The 17,840-nt window shown below is 43.3% G+C and overlaps 1 protein-coding gene across 1 annotated transcript; it reads right to left on the bottom strand.

The window, feature by feature from the left end:
• Positions 1 to 322: 322 nt before the first annotated feature.
• Positions 323 to 16,567, bottom strand: RBM15 (RNA binding motif protein 15). The gene is made up of 2 exons (XM_040337600.1): positions 13,915 to 16,567; positions 323 to 1,007 (listed from the first exon to the last, which is right to left on the bottom strand). Exons 1-2 carry the CDS (start codon positions 16,411 to 16,413, stop codon positions 972 to 974), a joined length of 2,535 nt encoding a protein of 844 aa, XP_040193534.1. The 5' UTR covers positions 16,414 to 16,567; the 3' UTR covers positions 323 to 971.
• Positions 16,568 to 17,840: the final 1,273 nt, after the last annotated feature.

Below are 17,840 nucleotides of genomic sequence, written 5' to 3'. Positions count from 1 at the left end.
TGCAGTAAATTCGTTTTTGAAGAAGGTTCCAAAGAATTCAGGCTTGACCTTAAATCTGAAATGTAAGGCACACACTGCTGTTCCTCATGCTAATGTAAACAATTCACAGAACCCTTCCCAAATGGCCTTAAAGTGACCATTACATATTGGGGTGCACAGCAAGGCTAACACCACCTCTACACAAGAGTGCTCAGATCCCAGAAGTGGATGCTTCTTCAATCTGCTTTTTTTTTTATATGTTTGCTATGGAGATTGATGTGGTTCGATTGCTGCAAGCAAAAGGACTTAAACTTCAAAATTACAAAGATTGTGATCACTCTGGTTGACACAAACAAATCAAAATGCTTTTACTGTATTTTCCAAAACAGGGCATGGCACAACGAAACAAAAAAAAAAGTAGGATTTTTTTTTCTGTGTCTTGCAGTAAATTATGGATCCCTCCTAAAGGAGCATGAGTAGCCATATGATCCTTTCAACAGAAAGAAAACCGATATGAAAACAGAACTAGGTTATTCCACTTGTACAACACAAAATGTAAAAAAGAAAAAAAGCTATTAAAAAGTATGTCAACTTTTTACTTCCTGTAGAGTATGAAACATCAATTTGTTCTACTATTCAAGTGATCAGGAACAATGTACCCTTAAACAAAATGGTCTGATGGCTGTTGGCAATTCACTTCCAGGCAGAAAGACATTTTCCTCAAAAGAAATTTATTGAGAATGAAAACAAAATCAGTTGAATTGTGCACCGTTTCAATGACCATAATGTTAAGTTTTGAGTGCCAAAAGGGGCAATGCCTCACTTTCCAGGAATCTTGTGTATATAGTACAATGTAATGTAGTCATCACGTTTTTCACTTAAAACACGGGAATTGGCATCACAATAGCAGATACACATTACGTTTTGATTTTGGATGCCAAGTAGTAAAATGTGCAAGTCCTAAACAGACATTTTCATCCAAAGTTCAACTGTTAACAGCTCCGAAGATCAGAATCTTCCTTTCCCAGCTGTACAGAGGGAAAATTGGTTTAATGTTAATAAAATTACCATTTACTCAAGAAAAATATCAATGGAGTGTTGCAAATGCGACATTCATTATAAAAAGTGTCATGCATAAACATGTCTGAGGGAACAATTATTGTCATTAGAAATGTTACTTAAACGTTCCTATATTGCACAGAAAGCCAAAAGAAAGAAAAAAGCACTAGCAGTTATGACTAAACTATTCATCCTGCAGACACTTTATACAGAGGCATATATCTACTCTGCAGCATACTACCCAAACGTGTAAAACATTTTAAAAAGACATTCATTGTCAAGTTAAAAAGCTTAACGCAAACCAGGAAAATACAGTGCATCCGTAAAGTATTCATAGCGCTTCACTTTTTCCACATTATGTTATAGTCCCATTCCAAAATAGATTAAATTCATTATTTCCCTAAAAATTATACAAACAATACCTCATAAAAAGAAGTTTGTTTGAAATCTGCAAACTTGAAAAAAAATAATCGCATGTACATAAGTATTCACAGCCTTTGCCTTAACACTCAAAATTTAGCTCAGGTGCATCCTGTTTACACCAATCAGCCGCCTTGAGATGTTTCTACAACTTGGAGTCCACCTGTGCTAAATTCAGTTGATTGGAGAAATGATTTGGAAAGGCACACACACCTGTCTATATAAGGTCCCACAGTTAAGGCCCCTTTCATACTGGGGCGGCGTCAGAGGAAAGTGCCAACATATTTAGCCATTTGGCGCAGCGCTATTCGGCCACTAGCGGCCGAGAAAGGGTCAAAAACCACCGCAAAGCGCCTCTGCAGAGGAACATTGCTGCTGATATAGCTGCGGTCAGAGAACAACCATCTCTGCAGCACTCCACCAATCAGGCCTGTATGGTAGAGGGGCCACTCAGTAAAAAAGCAGCCCGTCTGGAGTTTGCCAAAAAGGCACCTGAAGGATACTCAGACTATGAGAAACAAAACTCTGGTCCGATTAAAGATTGAACTCTTTGACTGGAATAGCAAGAATCATATGTTTGGAGAAAACCAGGCACAGCCTATCACCTGGTCAATACCATCCTTACAGTGAAGCATAGTGGTAGCAGCATCATGCTGTGGGGATATTTTTCAGCAGCAGGAACTGGGAGACTAGTCAGGATTGAGGGAAAGGCAATGTACAGAGACATCCTTGATGAAAACCTGCTCCAGAGCGCTCTGGATTTCAGAAAGGAATAAAAAAAAAAAAAGAAGGAGGAGAGAAAAAAAGAAAAAGAAAAGGAGGAGAGAAAGAGACTCATCTTCCAAAATGACAAAGACCCTTCAGCACACAGCCAAGATAACAAAGGAGTGGCTACAAGACAAATCCGTGAATGTCCTTGACCAGACTTGAGAGACCAGACTTGAACATCTCTGGAGAGATCTGAAAATGGCTGTACAACTCTGCTCCCCATCCAACCTGATGGAGTTTGAGAGGTTCTGCAAAGAAGAATGGGAGAAACTGCTCAAAAATAGGTGGGCCAAGTTTGTAGCATCATACTCAAAAAAACCACTTGAGGCTGTAATTGGTGCTCAACAAAATATTGAGCAAAGGCTGTGAATAGTTTTGTACATGTGATTTTTTTTAATACATTTACAGATTTCAAACGTTTTTCATGTTATAGGGTATGGTTTGTAGAATTTGAGGAAAATTATGAATTTATTCAATTTTGGAATAAAGTTGTAACACAAAATGTGAAGCGCTGTGAATACTTTCCGAATGCACTGTACCTGCGTTAGTATGCACTGTAAAGAATAGGGTTGTCCCGATACCACTTTTTTAGGACCGAGTACAAGTACCGATACTTTTTTTTAAATGTGTCCCCAAATGCAGCCATGTCCCCCCCATATATGCAGCCATGTCCCCCCCCCCCATAGATGCAGCCATGTCCCCCATACCTAGATGCCCCTGCTTAGTTAATGCAGGCGGGGAACATTACAGCTTTCATTTGAATAGCTGTAGTGTTTCCCGCTGCGCCGTGTATAAACACTCCCCCTTGCTCGGGATTGGACAGATCACCCGTCCAATCCCGAGCAAGGGGGAGTGTCTATACGCGGCGCAGCGGGAAACACTACAGCTATTCAAATGAAAGCTGTAATGTTCCCCGCCCGTATTAACTAAGCGGCGGCAGGGTGGGGGGGGGCTAAGAATTCGGTCAGGCATCGGGGGCATTTGCGGGAGTACAAGTACTCCCGCAAATACTCGGTATCGGTCCCGATACTGGTATGGGGACAACCCTAGTAAGAGCACATCTTCCAACATGAACGGAAACCTCCAATATGCTCAAATATTGAATCTTATAAGTGGAACTATAGGGGGGGGGGGGGGGGGGGGACACACCCCATACACAACAATTTACATAGTAATTTTTTTGGCCAGCTCTTAGGGAGATTTACCATCACTTCCTGTCCCATAGTAAAAACCACAAGCGAGAGTAAATCACTGCAAATTAAAAGGGAAATCCATTGGAGTCCCCCATTGGAAGATCTCCTCCCCCCCCCCCCCCCTTACTGTTCTGGGGACAACCCAAAATTTGGTAATTTTCTTTTTCGGCAAAGAGGACAAAAAGAGGATGACTCTCCCCAACAGGGGCAGACAGGGGGTTGGAGGGAAATACACCAAACACATTTCATCTCCACTCTGTCCAAAACTAGAAAACAAGAAAGTTTTGCCTTTAGGTAGATATTTAAATAAACTCAGCCATGACCCCTGCTATTTCGCACAACAGTGACAGACCTGGTGACATCGCTCAGACTAAAGCCTCGTTTGTACACACGATACGATTGTTGGCAGGGGATTGTCTTGACAGACTGTTCTAAAATCTGACCGTTAGTATGCTCATTCTGACAATTGTTGTCCAACTTTCTGCCAATAAATGTTGGATGGCTGGCAACGGTCTGTTGTCCGATTTTTGTATCGTTGGTACACAAGTCTGTCACACAAAAGTCGAAAGAACATACATGCTTGAAATCAATGCTCAAACACTAATTTAGCAGAAGGGACCCAATGGGTGGCGCTCAATAGCTGAAATTCCTCATAGTACATCACTATGTTTGTGTTTGTTGGCCGACAATTGTGTACCGTTACTATGCAAGACAAGCTGCAGGCACACATCCTGAAGATAAAAATCAGACGCTCGGTTGGCCAACAATCGTATTGTCTGTACGAGGCTTTAAACTGTGGGTATATGTGATCGTACGATATTATTTTATTTCTTATGGTTGAACTTGATGGACTTGTGTCTTTTTTCAACCTGAATAACTATGTAAGCTCTGCTTTGTTTGATGGGAGAAGAGGTTTGCCTACTCCTCCCCAAACAGCTAAAAGCCAGATTGTTCCTGCAGTACAACAAAGACTTTAAGTATGCCCAAAAAGGTATACTCTTGTACGTTATAGTGCATATTACACAGTGTTAAGTTTGAATTAAAACGCACAAGACAGTTTTTAATGTTCTGCCCAAAAAATGCACAATATGACAGCAACTATAGTATATACAGCTGCAATTTGGTTTTCCGCTTTTATCTACACTTGACAAAATATTACAGAAATGCAAAAACAGAATAGGTCAAAGACTACCACAGCACTTAACATGTACTGCATGAGACATTGGCCAGTACACACAGGACACAGCCCGTCTGGCTTCCTTAAAGCCTTTTCATTGGATGGGATATCTGTCCTTTCTAAAATGAGTTGCCTGAATGGTTAGGAAACCCACCCAACAGTGATACCAGCACATGCGCTGTAATTTAAAAAACAACCCGGTCTCTACAGGGTCATTTCTAAACAGAAGGCAGGCAAAAAAATAAAAAATGTATAGGGAATAAGTGACCGTTTACCTTTCCCCCAGCCCATTATTTAAAAACCTGCTACTTTTCTGTCCTCCATTCATGGCATGTTACACACTGCTTTTGATACGACACGTATTCGACCCATCCAAAGGGTTGAATACTTCCAGCAGCTAGGAATAATGGAAGCAACAGCTTCCAGCAAACAGACCACTGGAAGAGTAATATTCACATAGGGAAACAATTGCTTTAAAAAAACTTTTTTAGGCATGGTCAGTTTTATAGATTTACAGCCCCTGTTAGATCTTTCATGGAGCAAGTACAGAAAATACATGTTTGCATTAAACATGCTAAACTATCCCTGCATATAAAACAGCTAACACTCTACGCTTCGGCAAAACCTTACAAAAGGACAAGGCGGTATAAAAAAAAAAAAAAAAAAAAAAAAAAAAAAAAAAACACACAACACAACACTACACACACCAATGCAAAACAGGTTTTCTGTCTTGGCCCACTGTCAAAATGTGTTAATACAAAGCAGGGAGAAGTAAAATTTAACAGAAACTACAAAATTGACAGAGCCCAGAGTTGGGCTTTAATCCTTTCCTACCAAGCAAAGGGTAATATTTTCCAACACATTTTAAAAATCTGCATCATACCAAGCATATTCAAAGAGCCATTATGTTTACTGTATTCTGGGAAGAATTTAAATCAGGAAAGCATATTTAGCCATTAGTGGGCCGTTTATGGCCATCAAGTGACTATCACAGTCTGTAAAAAGAACACTTACGAGTCCCTACTGACAACTTCAAGCTTTGCTCTAATCCAGACACCAGCTTCTGCAATCTTTAGCACCCAAAACTTTCAGGTGTGTCAGATGCCCCATACTGCACATTGTGGATTCACCTGCCAACCACTACAGGGATACACTAGTGATGAAACAGAATGCCACAGGTGACGCAGGCAATAGACATACCCAGAAGTGTTGGATGTTGAAGACTGCAGGGCCAGGGTATTTATAAGAGTGAAGACTTAATAAATCAACAGTAGGGCTGCCAATATTATTGCTCTATTACAGGTGCTATCTTTCCCCTAAAAGCTTTACCCCTTTGGCTGTAAACCACTACACTCATTTCTGTTTCCCCATAAGGTAACAAAACAAAACTGACTTTGGTGCCCTGAGATTATGGGTAATTATTTCACATCTTTCCTATTAACATACGTACATGCAAGACCTTATCAAAAATTTTGAAGATCCCCCAATTCTAAGTTGGGTTCATAAGAGCCAGACTTGCGTATTCAAAAGGCCCATTATTGTAATGCATCTAGACAACTGCAGTGCCAAGCGTTAATGGCTTCCCAGCACACACTGTGGTGCCCCACCCCTAGCATGTTAAAGCAAAGGATATTACAATGCGTATACCATGCACTGCACCGAGTTGCACGAAAAAAAAAAAAAGTCTGCATTTTTTGCATTGCAGTCTATTCATAATGAATGATAATACTAAATGACCATGTTCCAAACAGAAAAATTAGTACCATTTGCAATGGGGGCAGATGGTGCAGAATAAGACAAAGACTATTCTTTGGAACAGAAAAATTGCTGTTAAAATGAATACTAAAATGGATGTACAAAGCTTTCTTCATGAACATAACATGTATTAGGGTTTGTGCACCTCACCATGCATTCAAAACACTAGTAATATGCATGCAATACAAACATTTTCTTCATGTGTTGCATGCCTTTAAAATTCAGGGATGTAATGCAAAGATTTGAAAATGCATTTTTTTTTTTTTTAATACACAGAAGTGTGCATAAGCTGTAAAGAGGAGGGGGGGGCTTAATTTTTGTAGTGTCAGATAGAAAAAGTCTTGACTGCTCTGCAACCATTTTATCAAGCCACCACCATTAGCCCATATAAGGTTATTTTTTTTTTACATTATAATTTTATTTTATGCTGCTGTAATGTGAAAATGACCGATTCATTGCTTAAAGCAAAACCTATGACTTTAACACATTAAAGTGAACTTATTTGATATACAATCAGCACAACAGTTTGAGAACTGCACAAACACCTGTTGATCCTGTTTATAGGTTCCCAGGAACTATGTTATTAGCCCTGTCCAGTTCACCTCCACATTATATTATGGGGGAGGGGGAGGAAAAAAAAAAAAAACACACACACACACACAAAAGTATGGGGATTTTCTTCTTTTTAATCACTTACCCAGGTGAAAGCAGCGGTCCAATGCTGCATTTGTCCCCCGCCTCTAAGGCTGGGAGCCGAGCGATCAAACACCGCTAACTGCTTGGTTCTCAGAGCTCCCCGAGCAGAGAGCTGGTGACTGTCAGTCACCACTCTCTGCCCCCCTCCTCACTACTGAAGCACGAGCCAGGTGCCAAACCAGGCATGTGGCACGGATCCCGACCACATGGTTGCGTTCTTTCCCGAGCCTGGACCAGCTCTGACATCAGTTGAAAGTGGGCTTCAGCCTGCTCAAACACAGGTCACAGGAGTGAACAATGATATGCACTCCAGTGATCCACAAGAGTTGTTCAGCCAAACAAGCTTTGGCTTTACTTCTTCAAATGGGGCAACAAACTAGAGTTTTTGGCCTAACAAAAATAGAAGACACCTTGTGCCTACAATGGCTTGACTAAGTGAAAAAAGGTAGTGCTGAGTTTTATTAGATTTCAGACAGCTTGAATTCTTTGCATTAAACACAAACTAAAGGCCTGCAAGGACCAACTATAGAAATGTATTTTGTATACAGCTTTAAAGAGGCACTCCACCTGCTCATTTGTCTCCTCCCCCCTTCGGTGCCACATTAGGCAGCTTTCGGGGGGGGGGGGGTGGGGCAGATACCCATCTTTGATATCCTGTAGTCTCGACCGCTGATGTCGCCTATCTGCTCCCTCCATCGCCGCGCAAGCAGGAGAATGCAGTGGGTTCCTCGTGCATGCGCAGTAGGGACCCGGTGTGAAGCATCACTACAGGGTTCCCTTAATGGCTATGCCAGCAGCACCCGACAGCTGGATGGAAACCGCTGCAGTGCCGACATCGCTGGACTCTAGGAATGGTAAGTGTCCTGCATTAAAAGCTGCTGGCTTTTAATGTCTGCGGCTGTGGGCGGACCTCCGCTTTACAATTAAAAATCTTATGAATCCAACTTCAATGGGCTTAAAAAGGACATATGTAAATCCACTAAATCTGTATTTTATAGAATATGAGCACAAAAGTCAGTTTAATATTTTTTCTACATTTATCAAGCAAATCTACAGACCTAGACTTGATTATGGGATACAGTCAAACTGTAAAGATAAATACAGGACAGTTGCAGCACTTATACAATGGTGATCATGCTTTGAAGTGAAAGCTCACAAAATATACACCGATTAAATGGGTGCAAGCTAAGGGAGAGGTAGGAAATGGCCTATGAGCATCTTAGATTTCCTTTTCAGCATTTGAGCAACAAAAACGTATAAAAAAATTAATTAAAAAAACCCACACTATAGGACGACTCCTGCTTCCTACAAGTTTATATGTAAAATGCATTATAAGCTACAACCCCAAAAAAGCATGCACTATAATAGGAATGTGACATAGCTGAGGATTTATTACCTTGTTTTTGCAAAACGATCGTTAATGAATTTGCAAAACAAATATTACCAAGTGTTATTCAGATATCCAAACTTTGCCACTTAAAAAATTACATATAGACTTAACTGTATGTGCCAAACTGCACAGGATTTAATACATTTGGAAACATTGAATGAACCCTATGGCCTCATGCACACTGGGTGATTAGCCCCAAAGCATGAGACTCCAGTGTTTAGGTGCTGGAGGAAAGCAAACACTTAGCCCCACGGCTGGCAGACTATAAAACATTGAGAAGATGACAGCCGCAAAAAATTTACAGGCTGCTTGAGCCAGGGCTGGAAGGTGCACCTTCACCTTATGCCTGCACCAAACAGCAAGAGTCCCATGCATCGGGGTGATTAAACACCTGGTTTACAAACTGCCTATAAAATTTACACATCTCCAAAAAAAAAAAAAAAAAAAAAAAAAAAAAAAAAATTATATTTCAGATTTGGAATTTGTTTAAAAAAAGTATGCAAACTAGTAGTTAACCAAACTACAAGTGTGAGATTTGTAGCTCTGCAGGGCACTTACGGGATATAGATTATATACACACACACATAGTATTGATCAGCGTATAACACGCACAGTGGTATAAAACACACCCCAACTTTAAGAGGAACATTTTTTAGGAAAAAAAAACTTTTCCACGGCCCCCTGGGTATAACACGCAGGCGGTTTACCCTCTATTTTCAGGGTAAAAAAAGTGAGTGTTATACGCCAACAAATACAGTATATAAAAAAATCCCCTTTATTGTGCCCTGCCGCACTCACTTAATATTAAAGCAGATTTATGTACATTTCCAGGAAAATGGGAGGTACTCCAACACCATCACCTTGCCCTTAACAAAAGACCAAATCGGGGACAACGACTTCACTATGGAAGAAAAAAGGCGTGTGCAGGGGGAGGACTACTTAAAATCTTCTTGTGCTCATAGCAGTAAGATTAGAAAATCTAGAAACCCCCTACAGTTCTTAAACCAGTCAACTTCTAGGTCCACTATGAATCCAAGCAGTACAGAACAGTAGTAAACAGCAGTAGTAAAGCATAAGTTAAATTGTAAACCGTACTTTCCCCATTCTACTGGCTCAATGCAATACAGTCTCAATATAAAAACAAACCTCTATCCAGTTGTATTTTATGATAAAAATTAGTAAAATCAAAGCCGTTTAGACCTGCAAATGCAAGTTTGGCAAAAAGTAGCAAAATTACCCTTAAAGTGGAGGTTCCCCTAAAAATAAACTTTTAACATTGCATTTATGAGATGACTATTAGAATCGGCTGTTTTTTTTAAAAAAAAAATACGTCCGTACATACAGTTTCCTATATGTGTTCTCACCGCCGCTTCCGGGTATGATGGTCGGGGCTGGGCGTTCCTAATTGATTGACAGGCATCCAACCGACGCATACATCGCGTCACGAGATGCCGAAAGAAGCCGAACGTCGGTGTGCAGTCATACCCGGAAGCGGCGGTGAGAACACATATAGGAAAACGGTATGTACGGACGTATTAAAAAAAAAAAAAAAAAAAAAAAAAAAAAAGCCGATTCTTATAGTCATTAATCTCATAAATGCAATGTTAAAAGTTTATTTTTAGGGGAACCTCCACTTTAAAGAGGAAGTAAACCCTGATAGGCAGGGTTTGACAAATTTGCTTGGAATCTAGGAGCCAGCTAAAAAAGTTAGGAGCCAGAAAACGCGCCCGTCCCGACGAGCTCGCGTGCAAAAGCGAACACATACAGGAGTAGCGCCCGCATATGTAAATGGTATTCAAACCACACATGAGCCATCGCCGCGATCGTTAGAGCGAGAACAATAATTCTAGCTCAAGACCCCCTCTAACTCAAAACATGCAACCTGTAGATTTTTTTAAACGTCGCCTATGGAGATTTTAAAGGGTAAAAGTTTGTCAGCATTCCACGAGCGGACGCAATTTTGAAGCGTGACATGTTGGGTATCAATTTACTCGGCGTAACATTCTTTCACAATATAAGGAAGAGCTTGGGACTTCACAAGGCCGCAAAGCCACGGCCACAATTACCGGCCGCGGCAGGGGAGGTGGGGGCGCACGGAGACACAGGATCCTGTGCCTCCGTGCGCCCCCACCGCGCGATCGCGGCGGGCCCGCGACGGCCGGTAATTGAGGCCGCCAGGTCACAATTTGTCGCAATTGCGAACTGGCGCCCGGATTTTGTCGACTCCTGCTGATGGGTATTACTTCATTTGCTACATGAACAGCCTGCAAATGTAAAGCATAATGGGCTAGTATGCATCGCATATTAGCCCATTATGTGACACTTACCTCCAAAAGAATCCAGCGATTTCCCCACTGCGTCCATCTTCTTTCTCCTCTTCCTTCCGGGCTGCGGACTCTGGCGCTGTGATTCGCCGGAGCCACGTGACGTCACTTCCACGAGAAGCGCACGAGAACCGCAATTCATGGCACAGGCTAGGGAAGAAACGGCACTTAGTTTCGTTTCTTCCCCGCGCATGCGCCGTTAACATTTGCGGCGGACTACAAGTAAAATATCTCCTAAATGGTGCACATTTAGAAGATATTTCCACTACCTATAGGTAAGCCTTATGCTAGGCTTACCTATAGGTAGAAGTAGTCAAAAGCAGTTTACAACCACTTTAACAAGTCACAGGTAGTGCATCACAGATAATGCCTTAGAAATCTCTCTTTATAAAAATGTTCTACCACACAGAGTCCCCATTTTAAAAATATAGAGAAGCCCCACTTTTCAGTTAGTACCATTTGTTTATCTCGACCAGTGGTCCTTTGCTTACCTTTATCTGGCCCTTGAGGCACTGTTCCTCCCCACTAATATGAGGCACAATTGCTTCTACTATTACTAATGAGGCACTATTCCTCCCACTGACCCCAACATTGGAGCACTTTCTTCTGTAGACACCAATGACGGGAAACTATTCCTCCCACTGACAACGAGGCATAATTCCTCCCGCTAATACCAATGAGGGAGCACTACTTTTCCCACCTACTGATCATAAATACTATCAACTACTGAGCCTGAGATATGGGCTATGCCCACTGACATTGTGGAATTTTCTACTCCCACTGGCTACAGTCTGACCCCCCTAAACTGAAGGAGAGTAAATTGGCCTTTTGTTTAAAAAGCTTGGAGACCCCTGATCCCCTCAAAGTACTACTGTAAACACTAGGTTATATCTAATACTTTAAATACAACTGCAATTTTTGGGCCACAGATATGGAAACATTACACAAAGGGGGCTCTGAGAAAATAATTCAAATAACTCTTTGCAACAACATATTATAGCGAGAATTGCTGGTAGATGTGAACAATGTTCTCACCAACATTTACGAACAATTATGGCCAGTGAGGATATTAATTCAGTTTGCAAGAGCCAGGCTTGCCATGTCCACAAACATGAGAACAAACTGAACTTCTATACATACTGCAAACAAGTGTCTATACATTATGTGGAATTGCAATTTGATACATTCCCTGCAATAGTTCTTTAGACTGCTCTCTGCAAAATGGAATTTTTTTTAGGTTTCTAATTTCTAGTTTTAAGCCCCTTTGTTTTTACACTGTAGCCTGCAAAAGAAAAGAAAAAAAAAATTGAACATGACAGGCTATAACGGGCAACCCTAAAATTTTCGTCTCATAAAATAGTCCCATTACTTCTGAACTGGGTGCTTGGCCTGAGGAAATATTAACGGATACATTTCTGGGGAAAAAAAAAAAAAAAAAGGGGGGGGGGGGGGGAGAAGGTTTAGTCATTTATACTATGAGATATAACTTGCATGCGGTAGCCAGCTAGGCTTCCCAATATAAAAATCAAACCTGCATCTTAAGAATTACTTGATCATGAATATCAAACTACAGCTCAAAAAGGACAGAAACGTGCTACAAAAACACAAAATAAAAAACCTGTGGGCCATTTTAAACATTTGAAGACTGGCCAACTGCAGTTCAGTCCAGAGAAAATGCCCTTATTGGTCAATAAAACATTCTAATTGGACAGAAGGGTGCAGATGGCAGGACCTGATGTCAAACCCCCTAGAAACCAAGCAAAACTCATTAGCGAGGCACACAGGTGTCTTTCCTAATTCAGATAATTGGAAAAATCTGGTAGGGGCTGGTCTTAAGCAGAATTTTTAGGTTTAAAAAGTGCATTACAGGTTCACTTTACGACTACTTTCACACTGCAGCGCTGGTCAATTTCGTGGGGCATTCAAAGCGCTTTGGAAGGGCTGCCCATTCATTTTTATAGGCAGGGGCGTTTTGGGAGTGCCATTTACAGCGCTCCCAGCCCAAAGATGCTGCTTGCAGGACTTTTTCAAACGTCCCGCCCTAGTGTGAAAGCGCACACACTGCAGTAAATGGGAGGCTTTCATGGCACAGGGGGAGGGAGGATTTACACACCTTTTTAGAGAGGATTTTCTCACTTCCTGTTGTCTGTTGTGTATACAAGGCTGGAAGTGAAAGCAAATCTAGATTTGGACACAAATCTCAAAACAGATTCGGCTATAGATACCATAAAGACAGATGGTAATTTAGCTAGTTTACAGGCGATAAAACATTGTTCATCTATATTTTAGCAATAATTCAGCCGATTGGGAAACTCAAATCTTCATTTTAGTAAATATTTTTTTTAAAGCTGAAAAACAGTAAGAGGTTCCTTATATGGGTAAAGAATTTTGAAGACCTACATGTTTCAGTAACACATTCAAAATTATTAGATCTCTACAAGCTAACAGCTAGTGGGTGTAGAAGACTACATTTAAAAAGTGTTACTAAACCCAGGACCCTGCATTTTACTATATTTGGTCCCTCACAGTACATCGAAATGCAATTTTAGTAAATATAAATGCCTTTTCTCAGCTGTATATAGCAGTCTTGACTTCTATCAGGGCTTGTTTAAAGCTTGTAGGAGTTTTTATTCTACTCTGACTCTATGAGGCTACATGACCCAACCCTCTGTGTGGACATTGCCAATTGGCCCTGTGCTGATCATATGCACCCTCAAGAAAAAAAAAAAAAAAAAAAAAAAAAAAAAACACACACACACACACACACCAGACTGAGAATGTGCTCTCAATGCGCTGTTCCAATCAGCAGATGGATTGGGGACAGTGGAAGGGGAGGATCAGAAAAGACCAACTTAAACAGCTTTTCTACACAGTGTGGATTAACCCCTTAGCTTCCACAGTGAGTATAACAAGCATGCTTTACTGCATATAAAGACCTGTTTTAGTAACACTAAGCATTTAGAAAACCATTTTGTTATGGCAAAAGGGGGGGGGGGGGCACACATTTCTACAACACAGGATTCTAGATCTATTTAAAACTTCAGCTAGGCATGGCACAATATTACTTCACATAGAATGGATTAGCAATACCATAACAAAAAAAGTTGTACTGTATCCCATAATATAAACATTTAATTATGATGCCCCGCGTACTATTATCATAACAAGGTAGTCATCTTCTGATTTGGCAAGGGCTTTAGCTGTGGAATCCAGGAACTGCTGGGAAAATTCACAGGGTGGAAAAGCATGAAGGACTCCTGCATTTTCCTTATCTTTAGTGCCTCCCACAGGAAGGCTAATGACCCCTGCTGCTTGCTTTTGCTTTAAGTAGGAGACAAGGTTTCTCAAAGGGCGTTGAGTAGAATTTGCTTGATCACCAGTAAAATTGCTCTCAGTTGTACCCGGAACAGCAAGCAGAACCGCATATCCATTGGGTCCAGCTACTTTGATGCGACGTGTCACTTCATCCAGTTTGGGTTGATCAAGACGTAGTCTTTGTGTAATTTTTAACTGCGCAACCTTTCCACCTGTCGATCCCTCAATTAGAAGGCCAGTTGCTACTGCAAGATCACCCTGAAGCAGATGCATATTGGACGGAAAATTACTGTTTTTCAGCAGTAGCATCCCTTGCCAAGCCAAGCAGAGATTTTGGTTTGTGTCTTGTTTTTGGGGAGATTTCACTTTATTGCTGGACTCAAGCCGCTCATCTTTCCTTAATGGACTTTTATTTTCACTAATGCGATGTTTCCGATCTCTTTCGACAGGGCTTGAATTCTTTCGATCACGCTTACTTTCAAGTCCCCGTTCGAGACTTGCCCGCCAGTCTCTGGAAGGCGACGGCTGCTCTGTCCTGTTTGCACGATCTGTATCACTGTAACGGCCATCACGACCACCACTGCCATTAGGGCTTCTGTCAGGACTAGTACAGTGTCTCTTTCTGGAACGGTCACTTTCAGGTGATCTGTCCACATGACGAGCTTCATCAAGCAATCTTCGTTTCCTAGGCTGTTCTTTGTTTATGCCATCTCTTTCTCTCTCCCTTTCCAAAGACCAGCCATCAACTCGGCGGTCTAATGAATCCAAAGAATCATAGGGGACTCTGTTTCGGTCTCTAATGGGAAGTGGCACCCAGTCTGAATCTCCATACAAGTCCCTTTCTCTTTCCCTGTACAACAAGGGTGATGTACGATCCCTGGCTCTAAGAGAATCCTGAGCTCTATGTGCAAAAGCATCCCCCAAGTCATAATGGGGTAAGGGTAAAGGTTGCAGATAAGGAGGTTGATAAACATGATCTGCATCAGCAAAGTCCACTCGAAGTCTCCTATGCTCTCCCCCCAGTGGAAAACCTCTCATCTGAGTACAAGCAGCTTGAGCAGCATCTAAACTTTCATACTGTATATAAGCCCAGCTGTCCCCTTTACGGTAATCAATAGATCTAATGGTGCCAAATCTATCAAATTCACGTGCTAGTGATGCCATTGGAACCCAGTGTCCTAGCCCGCCCACCCACAGCCGGCTGGTGGGGGTAGCTTTGCCATAGCCAATTTTAATACAGTTGCGGAGAATAGGCTTACCAGCCATGGCTTGTTTTGCTCTTTGAGCCATGTCTAAATTCTCAAACTTGATAAATCCATAGGTAGAGGATTGCCCCCGGGTGGCTCGTTTGATGTCCACTTCAGTAATTGTACCAAACCTCTCAAAAGCCCTGCGCAGCTCACTTTCTGTCACATTGACGTCCAGATTCCCAAGAAACAGAGTTCTGTTGGCTCTTATATCGTTCTCCGAGCTATCATCTTCTCGAATGTTCAGGCGCGGGTCTAGCGGGTAGGAAGGCCGTATCCGGCTATCATAGAAGTTGTAGTCTCTGTCCCTGTCCAGGTCCCTGGGGAGCGGTGGGGGAGGTGGAGGAGGCAAGCGTCCTAGAGCGAGCTGCTGCAGCCTGTAGTCCCTGTAGCCCAGGCCTCCAGGGGAAAGGCCCCGCTGGTGTCGGTGGGAGGGCAATGAGGACACTGCAGCCGATATGCTGCTATACGGCTCTTTGTCGCCAGGGGAGCGGCTCCGACGCCGGCTGCTGCCCGTAGTGTACACTGCCTCGATCTTTAGCGGCCGATCATACAGAACCAGCCTGCCTCTGGCGTGCTTGGCTGCTCGTGCGTCTTCAGGGCGCCTAAAGTTCACCAGAGCAACCCGCTCGTCTCCGGAACGGGAGATTTTCACACTGACGTCACCGAACTTCTTGAACTCGTGAAAGAGCCCATCCTCTACCGCTTCATCACTTAACGACGAGCCCAGTTCACTGATCCGCAGCGACTTGTACTCGGCCTCTCCACGACCATCCGAGCTTCGGGCGACCACTCCGCCTCTGTTGTCAGCGCCCTTGCTGCTGCTACTCCCGCTGCTGGCGACAGGCGATCCGTAGCTGTGCAATCCCGGGGCTCTTCCAGAAGACTCATAATCTCGATTACTGGAGAGCCCCTTGTCTAGGTGTAGGCCGCGCCGCCCGCTGCTGCTGCCCTCCGAGCTCTTGGCGGCAGAGCCGCCGTCGATGCTACAGCTAGTGGAACTTAACTTCTTTCCGCAACGTTCGCGAGAGGACTCCTCCGCCCCCCGGGACCGCTTGGCCTTAACCGGGGAGCGTTCCTTTCCTTTCATGTCGAATTCTGGAGGGATCGTGTCCTCATACAGAGATTCTCAGCGCCATCTTGCAATTTTTGCAGGAAGGGATCCACCCTATACCACGATAGGCCAGGAAGAGCATTTCCAGCATGTCCATTGGGTGGCTAAGCTGTCAATCTGGAATCATTGGCTAGTATACGCCCTACGTTTTAAAGCGTCATGTCCGTTGCTGTAGCTTGGCGCTTGTAGTTTTGAGAAGGGCTGCGTGTGTCGTCAGCACGCTACACGTAATGGAGAGTTAATTTACAAACCTAACAGAGCGGGATAAAAACATTTCTTTACAGAAGAGAAACGCTTGTTTTACTATGCCTAATATAATAAGAATAATGTGCAGTCTTTATTGCTTGCAAGATACAGATGTAATATAGATGAGGTCAATAAAATTATCTAGTTATAAAACTTCAGAAATTGTCGCTTTAAAAAAAATAAGGAGTTGTAAAGTAGGGTGACCAGACGTCCCCGATTTCCGGGGACAGTCCCCGGATTGAGGACTCTGTCCCCGGAAGAAGTTTGTCCCCGGTTTTGTCCCCGCTTTGCAGTTTCGGGGACATCTGGTCACCGGATATCCTAAGTTCTCTTCTGTGAGGTACACCAGTGTTCCGCATTTGGGTTGCGGCTCCCTGACACACACCAGTTGCAGCCACACTAACTGATCACTGGTTTCTAGGGCTGCCCCGCTTGGCGTCTAACAACCAGTGACGTCACACACACACAGAGACAAGCAGAGTGAGGCCGGGTTGAGAGTGAGGCTGTGTCAGCTCCACCCACCTTTTCCTCTTCTCCGGCTCCCGCGGTCCACCACCCGGCGGCCTAATGAAGATACATATGATGCAGGCAAGATCTCTGGCTGGGAAGAGAAAACGATCGCGCAGCCATGGGGATGATGGCACCTGCACTCTGACCTTCTCTCTCCCGGGGAGTTAGTCTCAGCGTCGCCCTCAGTCTACATTCCTGAGGTGGAGGACAGGAGGTGCTGAACTTAGAGAGCTGGAGACGGTGCACTGCAGCATGGACTGGCCAGACTCGGCAGCACAGCAGCAGGTCAGTGTGTGATCGTCAGGCCAGCTGTTTAGTATGTCACACTTCTTTAACCACTTGCTTACTGGCCCATAGTCAAAAGACGTCCTGTTTTTAAAGATGGATATCTCAGTAACGGCAGCAGCTGCTGCCACAACTGAGGTATCCATCTTTAGTGCCGACGGTCCTGTACACGATAACGGCGGTCTCCGCGGCGAATTCGCCGCGAGATCGCCGTTATCGGTGGCGGGAGAGGGCCCCCCCCCCCTCCCGCCGCTGTCCCGCGCCCTCCGCCGCTTACCGGAGCCGTCGGTAGCGGCGGAGGGGATCGCGACCATCCGGCAGCTGAGCGGGGACGAGACTGAAGGAAAAATCTCCTTCGCCCG

Source organism: Rana temporaria, chromosome 2, assembly GCF_905171775.1.
Source record: "Rana temporaria chromosome 2, aRanTem1.1, whole genome shotgun sequence".
Lineage (NCBI taxonomy): Eukaryota > Metazoa > Chordata > Amphibia > Anura > Ranidae > Rana > Rana temporaria.
This window is presented reverse-complemented; position numbering and strand designations above follow the sequence as displayed.